Raw genomic sequence first — 13,314 nt, forward strand, 5'->3', positions numbered from 1 at the left:
CTCTCTGTCCCAGTGTATCTCCTCCAGTTCTTCTCTCTCTCTCTGTCCCAGTCTGCCTCCTCCAGTTCTTCTCTCTCTCTGTCCCAGTGTATCTCCTTCAGTTCTTCTCTCTCTGTCCCAGTCTGCCTCCTCCAGTTCTTCTCTCTCTCTCTGTCCCAGTGTATCTCCTCCAGTTCTTCTCTCTCTCTCTCTGTCCCAGTGTATCTCCTTCAGTTCTTATCTCTCTGTTCCAGTCTGCCTCCTCCAGTTCTTCTCTCTCTCTCTGTCCGTGTATCTCCTCCAGCTCTTCTCTCTCTCTCTGTCCCAGTGTATCTCCTCCAGTTCTTCTCTCTCTCTCTGTCCCAGTGTATCTCCTCCAGTTCTTCTCTCTCTCTCTGTCCCAGTCTGCCTCCTCCAGTTCTTCTCTCTCTCTCTGTCCCAGTTTATCTCTTCCAGTTCTTCTCTCTCTCTCTGTCCCAGTGTATCTCCTCTAGTTCTTTTCTCTCTCTCTGTCCCAGTGTATCTCCCCCAGTTCTTCTCTCTCTGTCCCAGTCTGCCTCCTCCAGTTCTTCTCTCTCTGTCCCAGTCTGCCTCCTCCAGTTCTTCTCTCTCTCTCTCTGTCCGAGTGTATCTCCTCCAGTTATTCTCTCTCTCTCTGTCCCAGTGTATCTCCTCCAATTCTTCTCCCTCTCTCTGTCCCAGTGTATCTCCTCCCGTTCTTCCCTCTCTCTGTCCCAGTGTATCTCCTCCAGTTCTTCCCTCTCTCTCTCTCTGTCCCAGTCTGCCTCCTCCAGTTCTTCTCTCTCTCTCTCTGTCCCAGTGTATCTCCTCCAGTTCTTCTCCATCTCTCTGTCCCAGTCTGCCTCCTCCAGTTCTTCTCTCTGTGTCCCAGTGTATCTCCTCCAGTTCTTCTCCATCTCTCTGTCACAGTCTGCCTCCTCCAGTTCTTCTCTCTCTCTCTGTCCCAGTGTATCTCCTCCAGTTCTTCTCCATCTCTGTGTCCCAGTGTGTCACGCCCGACCATGGCCTTTTTATCCACCCGCTCTCCAGGCCTCCTTTTTCATTACGCCGGCCTCCATGTGTAAATAGCAGCCTCTCCACTAAAGCGCCGCCACCGTTTGCTCAGAGACAATGAGTCCTGGGCTTGGCTATTTACTCTGCCGCTCGCCGCCGCTCTGCCTCGACCATGATCCTGCATCTCATATTGACTGTGTGCCCGTGTGCCCTCGTGCTGGCGGTCATGCCATGGCCCTGGGGGACCTGGACACAGGCACCCACACATCTGAAATGTCAAAGGTCAATATTCTGACTGAAACACATTTTCATTATGCAGTCAAACAGTCTAGGACTATGAATAGGACAGGGAGTCATGGGAGAAAATTGCAAAGTGAAAGAACTGGAACACTGGCTCCGCTGGCACAGTGAATAAAATAGACTAGCTAGGATGTTGCCCAAATGCCCCCCTTGCCTATACAGTGGACTTCTTTTGAGTTCTGGTCAGAAGTAATGCACTATTAAGGGAATAGGGTTCCATTTGGGATAGAGTGTAATTCTGACTAATTTGCTTTTCTGATTGAACCTCACCGGAGGAGAGGATAATGGGGGCCTTTTAAAAACTTGACGGAGGAGAGGGATGAATAGAGAGGTTGGGCTAGAGGAGGAGAGGAGAAGAGATGATTGCAGAGCGATGGAGTGATGGAGAGAGGACAGAGGGAAAGAGTGGGTGGGAGTGAAAGAGAGGCCGGTCCCCAGGACCCCCCCCCCCCCCTCTCTCTCCCTTTGTGGCTTCCCAGAAGGTGACTAATATTAGCAGTAAAACATTGCGGGCAGGGGGATGGCTCAGGGGGGTGGCTCTCTAGTAGAAACTCTGGCAAGCTGGCCCAGCTCTAATAGCTTGGAGCTATCCTGGAGAATATCAGGAAATATACTTGCCCTATAAGTCATGTAATATGTTTGTTGTTGTTATTGTTGTTGCTCATAGGGTTCAGGTGTTTAAATATCAACTCTGTTTTTTCCTCCTTCTTTCTTAGAGACCTTTGAACCAAACTATACCCTGGAAAACAGCCGCAGAGAAATTTAATTCGCAACAACATGTTGGTTCATGGAATCAAACGTTTTCTCTCATAAGTCTGGTCCAGATATGATTTCAGAGTAACTATACAGGCCCTCTCTTGTCAGAGATGTTAATCTCCATGAGAATAATAAATTACATGAAATAAATGAAAAACATCCTTGATTTGTAAGAGCGGCTTTGTAATGAGTGTTAGTCCTCCTACATTGGAGTTAATGTTTTCCTCTCACGTTGTCTCCCCTCTTTCCCCAGAACCAGTTTGGGTACCGGGACGGTTCAGGCTCGACCCCTGAGGAGGGCCTGGCATTGGGAGGGTCTCCGTCTTGTGTCTCCTCTCCAGATCCTGCAGGCACGCAGGGGGCAGCCCTGGACGCCCTGGAGGACCAGCGCTGCAACGGCACGCTGCTCAAGAAGAAGACCCAGACAAGGCCCGGGGCAGAGGACAACAACGGGCAGCGCTACAGTGCCGACCCTACCGTGTTCCTGGGGGACCGGGGTGTGGGGCCCCGGGGGGACACGGACGAGGACGGCTACATGACCCCCATGAAGGATAAGACCTCATCAGGTAGGTAGACCATCTGGGGCTGGCTTAGTCCTGAACTAAAAAACATGCACAATGAAGAATCTCCATTGGAATAGCTAGGCTTATCTGTGTCCGGGAAACCCAAGCCTAGAGCCTAGACAGATCTAGACCTAAGAGTCAACGTCTAGACGCCTGCAGCTAGGAGACACTGACTAGACGTAAGACAGCTTGTCATTTCAACCAGTTACTCCTATGAGGGCTCAGTGAAAAGAGCCAAGCTTTGTTTGTTCCTTTGAAGTCGGGTGGAAAAACGAAACACTTCAACAGTTCAACACCAGTTCAACACCAGTTCAACACCAGTTCAACACCAGTTCAACACCAGTTCAACACCAGTTTAAGACCAGTTTAAGACCAGTTCAACACCAGTTCAACACCAGTTTAAGACCAGTTTAAGACCAGTTTAAGACCAGTTCAACACCAGTTCAACACCAGTTTAAGACCAGTTTAAGACCAGTTCAACACCAGTTCAACACCAGTTTAAGACCAGTTTAAGACCAGTTCAACACCAGTTCAACACCAGTTTAAGACCAGTTTAAGACCAGTTCAACACCAGTTCAACACCAGTTCAACATGGCCTAGTTTTCTGTAGCCATGTCGTGTCTCGCTCTGTAATGGAAGGACCTACATCACTTCCTTCAAAACCTTCATTCACTACTATAGTCACTGTACCTCTGTCTCTAACCTCTCTGGACAACAGCCTGCTGTACTCCCAGTCATTTTTAGCATAACAGTATGATTCTACATTGTTCTACATCTTTAGATTCCCATTATATTGTTTGCTGACTCTGAGCGTTGTAAACACAAGCTTTAGCTCAGATATTACTACTTCTGGCTTTGATCATAGGCTGTTTTCACTCTGTCAGTCTCATGCAACTTGGATTTGTGGAGAAGCTGGCAATAAAACTAAACCCAGAGAAACAAAACTGATGCAATGAAGGAGTGGAGTAAGGGAATGGAGGAGTGGAGGAGTGGAGGAGTGGAGGGGCGGAGGAGTGGAGGAGTAGAGGGGTAGAGGAGTGGAGGAGTGGAGGGGTGGAGGAGTGGAGGGGCGGAGGAGTGGAGGAGTGGAGGAGTAGAGGGGTAGAGGAGTGGAGGGGTGGAGGAGTGGGGGAGTGGAGGAGTGGGGGAGTGGAGGAGTAGAGGGGTAGAGGAGTGGAGGGGTGGAGGAGTGGAGGGGTGGAGGAGTGGAGGGGTGGAGGAGTGGAGGGGTGGAGGAGTGGACGGGTGGAGGAGGGGAGGAGTAGAGAAATGGGAGCGTGGAGGGGTGGAGGAGTGGAGGGGTGGAGGAGTGGAGGGGTGGAGGAGTGGAGGGGTGGAGGAGTGGAGGGGTGGAGGAGTGGAGGGGTGGAGGAGTGGAGGGGTGGAGGAGTGGACGGGTGGAGGAGGGGAGGAGTAGAGAAATGGGAGCGTGGAGGGGTGGAGGAGTGGAGGGGTGGAGGAGTGGAGGGGTGGAGGAGTGGAGGAGTGGAGGGGTGGAGGGGTGGAGGGTGGAGGGGTGGAGGGGTGGAGGAGTGGAGGAGTGGGGGAGTGGAGGAGTGGGGGAGTGGAGGAGTAGAGGGGTAGAGGAGTGGAGGGGTAGAGGAGTGGGGGAGTGGAGGGGTGGAGGAGTGGGGGAGTGGAGGAGTGGAGGGGTAGAGGAGTGGAGGAGTGGAGGGGTGGAGGAGTGGAGGGGTAGAGGAGTGGAGGGGTGGAGGAGTGGAGGGGTAGAGGAGTGGAGGAGTGGAGGGGTGGAGGAGTGGAGGGGTAGAGGAGTGGAGGGGTAGAGGAGTGGGGGAGTGGAGGAGTGGAGGAGTGGGGGAGTGGAGGAGTGGGGGAGTGGAGGAGTAGAGGGGTAGAGGAGTGGAGGGGTAGAGGAGTGGGGGAGTGGAGGGGTGGAGGAGTGGGGGAGTGGAGGAGTGGGGGAGTGGAGGAGTAGAGGGGTAGAGGAGTGGAGGGGTAGAGGAGTGGGGGAGTGGAGGAGTGGGGGAGTGGAGGGGTAGAGGAGTGGAGGAGTAGAGGGGTAGAGGAGTGGAGGGGTAGAGGGGTAGAGGAGTGGAGGGGTGGAGGAGTGGAGGGGTGGAGGGGTGGAGGGGTGGAGGGGTGGAGGGGTAGAGGAGTGGGGGAGTGGAGAAGTAGGGAAATGGGAGAGTGGAGGGGTGGAGGAGTGGGGGGGTAGGGGAGTGGACGGGTGGAGGAGGGGAGGAGTCGAGGAGTGGAGGAGTGGAGGGGTAGAGGAGTGGAGGGGTGGAGGGGTGGAGGTGTGGAGGGGTGGAGGGGTGGAGGGGTAGAGGAGTGGGGGAGTGGAGAAGTAGGGAAATGGGAGAGTGGAGGGGTGGAGGAGTGGGGGGGTAGGGGAGTGGACGGGTGGAGGAGGGGAGGAGTCGAGGAGTGGAGGAGTGGAGGGGTAGAGGAGTGGACGTGTGGAGGAGTGGAGGGGTAGAGGGGTGGAGAGGTGGAGAGGTGGAGGAGTGGAGGAGTGGAGGGATGGAGGAGTGGAGGGGTGGAGGGGCGGTTGAGCACCAGAGTGGAGTAGGGTAATGGAGGAGTGGAGGAGTGGAGGAGTAGAGGGGTAGAGGAGTGGAGGGGTAGAGAAGTGGGGGAGTGGGGGAGTGGGGGAGTGGAGGGGTAGAGGAGTGGGGGAGTGGAGAAGTAGAGAAATGGGAGCGTGGAGGGGTGGAGGAGTAGAGGGGTGGAGGAGTGGAGGAGTGGGGGGGTAGGGGAGTGGGGGAGTGGAGAAGTAGAGAAATGGGAGCGTGGAGGGGTGGAGGAGTAGAGGGGTGGAGGAGTGGAGGAGTGGGGGGGTAGGGGAGTGGACGGGTGGAGGAGGGGAGGAGTCGTGGAGTGGAGGAGTGGAGGGGTAGAGGAGTGGGGGAGTGGAGGAGTGGGGGAGTGGAGGGGTACAGGAGTGGGGGAGTGGAGAAGTAGCGAAATGGGGGAGTGGAGGGGTAGAGAGGTGGAGGAGTGGAGGGGTGGAGGAGTGGAGAAGTGGAGGGGTGGAAAAGTGGAGGGGTGGAGAAGTGGAGGGATGGAGAAGTGGAGGAGTAGGGGAGTGGAGGGATGGAGGAGTGGGGGAGTGGAGGAGTGGAGGGGTGGAGAAGTGGAGAAGTGGAGGAGTGGGGGGGTGGGGTAGAGGGATGGAGAAGTGGAGGAGTGGAGAAGTGGAGGGGTGGAGAAGTGGAGGAGTGGAGAAGTGGAGGAGTGGAGGAGTGGAGGAGTGGAGGGGTGGAGAAGTGGAGGGGTGGAGAAGTGGAGGGGTGGAGAAGTGGAGGAGTGGAGGGGTGGAGAAGTGGAGGAGTGGAGGGGTGGAGAAGTGGAGGAGTGGAGAAGTGGAGGGGTGGAGAAGTGGAGGAGTGGAGAAGTGGAGGAGTGGAGGCGTGGAGAAGTGGAGGGGTGGAGAAGTGGAGGAGTGGAGAAGTGGAGGAGTGGAGGGGTGGAGAAGTGGAGGAGTGGAGGGGTGGAGAAGTGGAGGAGTGGAGAAGTGGAGGAGTGGAGGCGTGGAGAAGTGGAGGGGTGGAGAAGTGGAGGAGTGGAGAAGTGGAGGAGTGGAGGGGTGGAGAAGTGGAGGAGTGGAGGGGTGGAGAAGTGGAGGAGTGGAGAAGTGGAGGGGTGGAGGAGTGGAGGGGTGGAGAAGTGGAGGAGTGGAGAAGTGGAGGGGTGGAGGAGTGGAGGGGTGGAGAAGTGGAGGGGTGGAGAAGTGGAGGAGTGGAGAAGTGGAGGAGTGGAGGCGTGGAGAAGTGGAGGGGTGGAGAAGTGGAGGAGTGGAGGTGGAGGAGTGGAGAAGTGGAGGGGGAGGAGTGTCAAATAGATAGATTCCACCCCATACTATTATAGTGCCTGGCAGGCAGCAGTGCAGAACTGGAGCTGCTGGTTCACCTCAGGTTGCTGGGAGAGGAGACTGCCAAGGAAAGGGTTGGCAAGGTGGCCTTTAGACCTTGATATGGATCTGTTCAGTGATCTTTGGTGAACTACCCTCTTCTCATTTTCTCTCTCTTGCTCTTCTTTCTCTCTCTCTCTCTCTCTCTCTCTCTCTCACACACACTATTTATTGTTTTATCTCCTTCTTTATCTCTCTCTCTCTCTCTCTCTCTCTCTCTCTCTCTCTCTCTCTCTCTCTCTTTCTCTTTCTCTCTAGACTATCTGAAACCGATTGAGGAGAACCCATTCGTGGCGCGACGCAAGAACGGCGAGGTCCACGCCCTGGACAACCCGGCCTACCACAGCACACCCAACAGCCAGCCCAAGGGGGGCGAAGACGAGTACATCAACGAGCCTCTCTACCTCAACACCTTCCACAACCCCGGAGACCTGGTCCTGAGAAAGAGCGGTGGTCTCCCATCGCAGAGTACAGCCTCGACTATCAGTATTGGCTCCTTTCCCCAACTCACCGTCCAGACTGGCCTTCCTTACTACCCCGTCGTACCGACAGAGAGCTCCTCTTCTGGGCTGCAGGGAGGCTGCCATCACCCAGTGCCGGGTCACCACATTCACAAGCTCCACAGTGTTGGTGTGAAACCTGGCCACTCGGCCCTATCTGGCAACTCACCACAACGGACCCACCTGGGCCTTCAGGGACACCAGTCCCACCTAATCCAGTGTGGTGGTGGGCCCTCTGCCACCCAGGTTTACCACCCTGAAAGGTCAACTGTCATGAAAGGTCCCATCTCCATGTCGGCGCCCGAGGACCAGAGAAGTGTTATACCAGCCTACCAGGGGCACACCACCCACCCTGGCAGTGTACTGAAGCAGGGACAGGGGAACCAGGCGGGAGGCAAACCGGCAGGCAAGAAGCTCAAGGTGACCTTTGACAATCCAGAGTACTGGCAGCACAGCCTGCCACCCAAGCCGTTGAACAGCGTTACAAACCAGGCGGGCAGCACCCTTGAGGCGGGAACCACCAATGGCAAGTTGTTCTACAAACGGAACGGCTGCATCAGGCCGGTGGTGGCCGAAAACCCCGAGTACCTATCAGAGTTCTCGTCCAATCTCAAGCCGGGCACAGTTCTGCCCCCTCCCCCGTACCGACAGAGGAACACAGTGGTATAGGAGTGAGGTCCCAACCCATCTTCCTCCATCTCCTGGACCAGCCAGTACCCAGCCTTCTCCGGTTCCTCAGTACCTCAAACAGTCACAAGAGCCTCCCCAAAACCCCTCCCCACGACATCCCACCTACCATCAACTGCGCTAACTAGCTAACTAGCTAGCGTTCTCCAGAGAAGGAGCTTGCAGACCCTACTCAGAGTGCCACCAACCAACACACTACCAGACTCCACCTCCTTATCTCCACTCTAGCCCCTAACTGGTACAGTAACAACAGTAAAACGGCTCTAGGTAAAGACCAGGCCATGTTAACCTCTGACGCTGTATATAAGCTGGACTGGCAGCGGTGGTGGTATTTGTGAACGAAGCATCGAGGAACCACGCAATATGGAGATAGTATGACCATATGTACTGTTCTCTACACAGACAGGGATGGTGTCAGGACTCTCAGGACGGTACGAGGGAACCACGATGAGGAACGCAGACGAAAAAGATGCAGTGTGTCGAAAAAGAGATGTTATACAGAGCACAGTGTTTTACATGACTGTTGTTGCGACAAAATGAACTGGAGAGAGAGAGAGAGATGGAAAGACAACCAACCACTACTGTATGTTGAAATGTTCCTCACAAAGGAGCTACATATTGTAGATATTGCATCACCATCACTTCAGTGTTACTCACCTCTTACAGTATTTACGGTAACTAACTCTGTTGTGACCAAGCCCTGTACCATTTTCAACATGTTTTAGTTAATGTTTACTCTATTTAATTTTCACAATTATTTATATAACGTGTTAAAAACAACAACTATTGACCTGTATGTACAACGCAGGTCATCCATTGGATAATTTTTGGGGGTGTGGCGTTCACTGTTACGTTGTTCACTTGAAAGCTCTTATCATGTCTAAACTACTGTAAACCATGTGGGTGGCTTATCTTGAAAGAGCTTATCACGTCTAAACTACTGTAAACCATGTGGGTGGCTTATCTTGAAAAGCTTATCACGTCTAAACTACTGTAAACCATGTGGGTGGTTTATCTTGAAAGCTCTTATCATGTCTAAACTACTGTAAACCATGTGGGTGGCTTATCTTGAAAAGCTTATCACATCTAAACTACTGTAAACCATGTAAGGTGGCTTATCTTGAAAGAGCTTATCACGTCTAAACTACTGTAAACCATGTGGGTGGTTTATCTTGAAAGAGCTTATCACGTCTAAAACTACTGTAAACCATGTGGGTGGTTTATCTTGAAAGAGCTTATCACGTCTAAAACTACTGTAAACCATGTGGGTGGTTTATCTTGAAAGAGCTTATCACGTCTAAAACTACTGTAAACCATGTGGGTGGTTTATCTTGAAAGAGCTTATCACGTCTAAAACTACTGTAAACCATGTGGGTAGCTTAACTTGAACGCTCTTATCACGTCTAAACTACTGTAAACCATGTGGGTGGTTTATCTTGAAAGAGCTTATCACGTCTAAAACTACTGTAAACCATGTGGGCAGCTTAACTAGAAAAACCTTTTCACGTCTAAACTACTGTAAACCATGTGGGTAGATTCATTTGAAAGAACTTATCACGTCTAAACTACTGTAAACCATGTGGGTGGCTTAACAAATAACTTTGTAAAAGTTCCTTTATCACTGGCTTCAATGGAATGACAGGATTTTTTCTCAATAATGTCTCGGAAGAGATTCATCACTGCGAGGAAATTAGGTTATGCAGATTGTGGCCTGACACAGGGACACAGAGTTTGTAGTAACGGTCTGCAATGCAAATGAGAGGATAATGAGGAGGACTGCTGTAGCAGGAAAAATAGTCTCCGTTATAACTCACTACGGTGGCTGAGACACAGAGAGAGGAGGAGGACGGTGTCCTTTCTAGTGGAGGCCTGGATGAATGGATGAGAGACAGATTCCATATAGACAGATTCTCATGGAGGGAGGGAGGGGCAGGGAGGGAGGGAGGGAGGGAGGGAGCTCCACTGGGAGGGGGGGTGGTAGTCATGGTGTGTGGTTTAAGTTTAACCACAGAACTAGTCCTCTATAGAGGTAGTAGTTTAACCACAGAACTAGTCCTCTATAGAGGTAGTAGTTTAACCACAGAACTAGTCCTCTATAGAGGTAGTAGTTTAACCACAGAACTAGTCCTCTATAGAGGTATTAGTTTAACCACAGAATTAGTCCTCTATAGAGGTAGCAGTTTAACCACAGAACTAGTCCTCTATAGAGGTAGTAGTTTAACCACAGAATTAGTCCTCTATAGAGGTAGCAGTTTAACCACGGAATTAGTCCTCTATAGAGGTAGCAGTTTAACCACAGAACTAGTCCTCTATAGAGGTAGTAGTTTAACCACAGAACCAGTGGTTAAACTAAGCCCACTGACAGTCAGCTAGCCTCCTCTCTCTCTCCCCCTGACAACTCTCAGTTCACCTCTATACAGCAATAGGATTACCAACTCCTCATTCTGAATCCAAAATGTCAAGGTCCAGAGATTTGACACGGAATCTTCTAGTGTGACTTCACCACAAGTCTCTCCGTTACTCTGAGACGAGGGCTACATGAAGATCAGTTGTCAAATCAGCAAATAAAAATGTAATTCATGACTTAAAATGGCTGTTTATTAATTAACTAAATTCAATTCTGAACTGACCCCAACCTTAATGTGAAGGGTATGACTAGTGCCAAATGGAAACATTTTTTTTATGATATTTAACTAGGCAAGTCAGTTAAGAACAAATTCTTATTTACAATGACGACCTACTCAGACAACGCTGGTCCAATTTGCGCCTCCCTATGGGACTCTCATTCATGGCAGGTTGTGATACTGCTTGGTCTGTAGGGACGCCTTTAGCACTGAGATACAGTGCCTTAGACCGCTGCGCCACTCGGGCAGGACCAGTGATTACAAGTCATGTGTAACTGACCATTTAGAATAAATAGTGACTTAGGACAGTTACCTGTACTACTGATGCCTCATAAACACCTATGAGAATACTGCCAGACAGCTTCTGCTGCCTAGTGGAACGTCCAGGACCCCCGGTAAACTTCTGTTTCAGACTCATTTGGTTACACTGCTGTTATGGAGCCATGCATGTTCGTTTTTTCATTTCCTTCTCGATTTGCCTTTACTTTGTCTATATTTCGTCGTACAGCATAAGGAGGCTTATCCCAGCTGTCCTTGTGGCAGAGAAGAGGGTTATTGATACATGTTTCTGCTGCATTGTGGGTGTTTGTTTTAGTCCATATGGAGCACATTGATCCAACGAGCAGGAAGTGAAAAATATTTTTTTAAATAACGTGTTTTTTCTTAGTTGTAATAATCCAACCACGTGATTATTTCAAATGCATTTCACATTTCCACCTACAAGGTTGAGATATGTGAAGGAACAGAACAGAGAGAAACTTGGGGACACGGTGAAGTACTGAATGAGAAGTCTTCATATGTATGTGCTATTTGTCTGCTTCCTGCCGTTCTACTGCCTCTGGTTATGATGACAACTATTTTGTTCTGCCTTTGGACCCAAATAGTTCCGCAAACTGGAATTAACATTTCATTTCAATGTGAAGTATTCATGTTGTGTTTAACTTGTTTTTCACCAAGGACAGAAATGACAGATTGCAGATTCTATGATTTTCAAAACCAGTGAAAAACCAGTCTCTCTTTTTACGTGTTCATATTAGAAGGGCCTGTTTTGACCCTGAGCCAGTCCTAATATGGACACCATAGCTGCCACACCACGTCTCTTTATCTACCAGAAAACGACATCTGTACTTGGTTGGAAAGGTTTTGGCCCCTTAGTATTCTCCTATACAGTATGTAGTTGGAAAGGTTTTGGCCCCTTAGTATTCTCCTATACAGTATGTAGTTGGAAAGGTTTTGGCCCCTTAGTATTCTCCTATACAGTATGTAGTTGGAAAGGTTTTGGCCCCTTAGTATTCTCCTATACAGAATGTAGTTGGAAAGGTTTTGGCCCCTTGGTATTCTCCTATACAATATGTAGTTGGAAAGGTTTTGGCCCCTTAGTATTCTCCTGAACAGTATGTAGTTGGAAAGGTTTTGGCCCCTTAGTATTCTCCTAAACAGTATGTAGTTGGAAAGGTTTTGGCCCTTTAGTATTCTCCTATACAGTATGTAGTTGGAAAGGTTTTGGCCCCTTAGTATTCTCCTAAACAGTATGTAGTTGGAAAGGTTTTGGCCCCTTAGTATTCTCCTAAACAGTATGTAGTTGGAAAGGTTTTGGCCCCTTAGTATTCTCCTATACAGTATGTAGTTGGAAAGGTTTTGGCCCCTTAGTATTCTCCTAAACAGTATGTAGTTGGAAAGGTTTTGGCCCCTTAGTATTCTCCTAAACAGTATGTAGTTGGAAAGGTTTTGGCCCCTTGGTATTCTCCTATACAATATGTAGTTGGAAAGGTTTTGGCCCCTTAGTATTCTCCTAAACAGTATGTAGTTGGAAAGGTTTTGGCCCCTTAGTATTCTCCTAAACAGTATGTAGTTGGAAAGGTTTTGGCCCCTTAGTATTCTCCTATACAGTATGTAGTTGGAAAGGTTTTGGCCCCTTAGTATTCTCCTATACAGTATGTAGTTGGAAAGGTTTTGGCCCCTTAGTATTCTCCTATACAGTATGTAGTTGGAAAGGTTTTGGCCCCTTAGTATTCTCCTAAACAGTATGTAGTTGGAAAGGTTTTGGCCCCTTAGTATTCTCCTAAACAGTATGTAGTTGGAAAGGTTTTGGCCCCTTAGTATTCTCCTAAACAGTATGTAGTTGGAAAGTATTCTATGACACAATCAGCAGCACAAGTACTGTATCCTCCACCACTGCAGTAGAACTGTATTAGCTATGCCTGTTGTACCTAATACTATATCATCATGCATGATACCTCAATGTGAGTGTTATTGCTCTTTACCCTGAGTATTTGTTAGTTCAATTAATAGTATTTTCCATTTTTGTCCCGAGGAAAGATGGTTTGAGGGACAGCTTCTATTGCTGTTTGGAGATGGAAAGAAATCAGTAGCACAAATTCTGTAGTAACTTTCTGTTGTTAAGGTAAAACACACCATGGAAAAGGTTTAAGTGTTTAATACCTTACACCACTGTATACAGTTAATTCACAAACATACACTTACTGTTCAATATAGGATTCATCTTTACTGTTCAGAATAGGATTAATCTTTACTGTTCAGTATAGGATTAATCTTTACTGTTCAGTATAGGATTCATCTTTACTGTTCAGTATAGGATTCATCTTTACTGTTCAGTATAGGATTAATCTTTACTGTTCAGTATAGGATTCATCTTTACTGTTCAGTATAGGATTAATCTTTACTGTTCAGTATAGGATTCATCTTTACTGTTCAGTATAGGATTAATCTTTACTGTTCAGTATAGGATTCATCTTTACTGTTCAGTATAGGATTAATCTTTACTGTTCAGTATAGGATTCATCTTTACTGTTCAGTATAGGATTAATCTTTACTGTTCAGTATAGGATTAATCTTTACTGTTCAGTATAGGATTCATCTTTACTGTTCAGAATAGGATTCATCTTTACTGTTCAGTATAGGATTAATCTTTACTGTTCAGAATAGGATTCATCTTTACTGTTCAGTATAGGATTCATCTTTACTGTTCAGAATAGGATTCATCTTTACTGTTCAGA

The 13,314-nt window shown here is 49.0% G+C and overlaps 1 protein-coding gene and 1 pseudogene across 2 annotated transcripts in view; both read left to right on the forward strand.

The window, feature by feature from the left end:
- Positions 1 to 8,476, forward strand: part of LOC110515808 (receptor tyrosine-protein kinase erbB-4) — a 478,553-nt gene extending 470,077 nt beyond the window's left edge. The window contains 2 exon segments of the mRNA XM_090239673.1: positions 2,303 to 2,615; positions 6,745 to 8,476. Coding sequence (XP_090095799.1) covers positions 2,303 to 2,615; positions 6,745 to 7,655 — 1,224 coding nt within the window. The 3' untranslated portion in view covers positions 7,656 to 8,476.
- A 1,168-nt stretch (positions 8,477 to 9,644) lies between these two features.
- On the forward strand, positions 9,645 to 12,994 carry LOC118965238 (uncharacterized; annotated as a pseudogene). The gene has a single exon (XR_016497000.1). The product of XR_016497000.1 is annotated as an uncharacterized LOC118965238 (transcript).
- Positions 12,995 to 13,314: the final 320 nt, after the last annotated feature.

This window comes from Oncorhynchus mykiss, chromosome 7 (genome assembly GCF_057628025.1).
Source record: "Oncorhynchus mykiss isolate SJ-2025 chromosome 7, ASM5762802v1, whole genome shotgun sequence".
In the NCBI taxonomy this organism is placed as follows: Eukaryota; Metazoa; Chordata; class Actinopteri; order Salmoniformes; family Salmonidae; genus Oncorhynchus; species Oncorhynchus mykiss.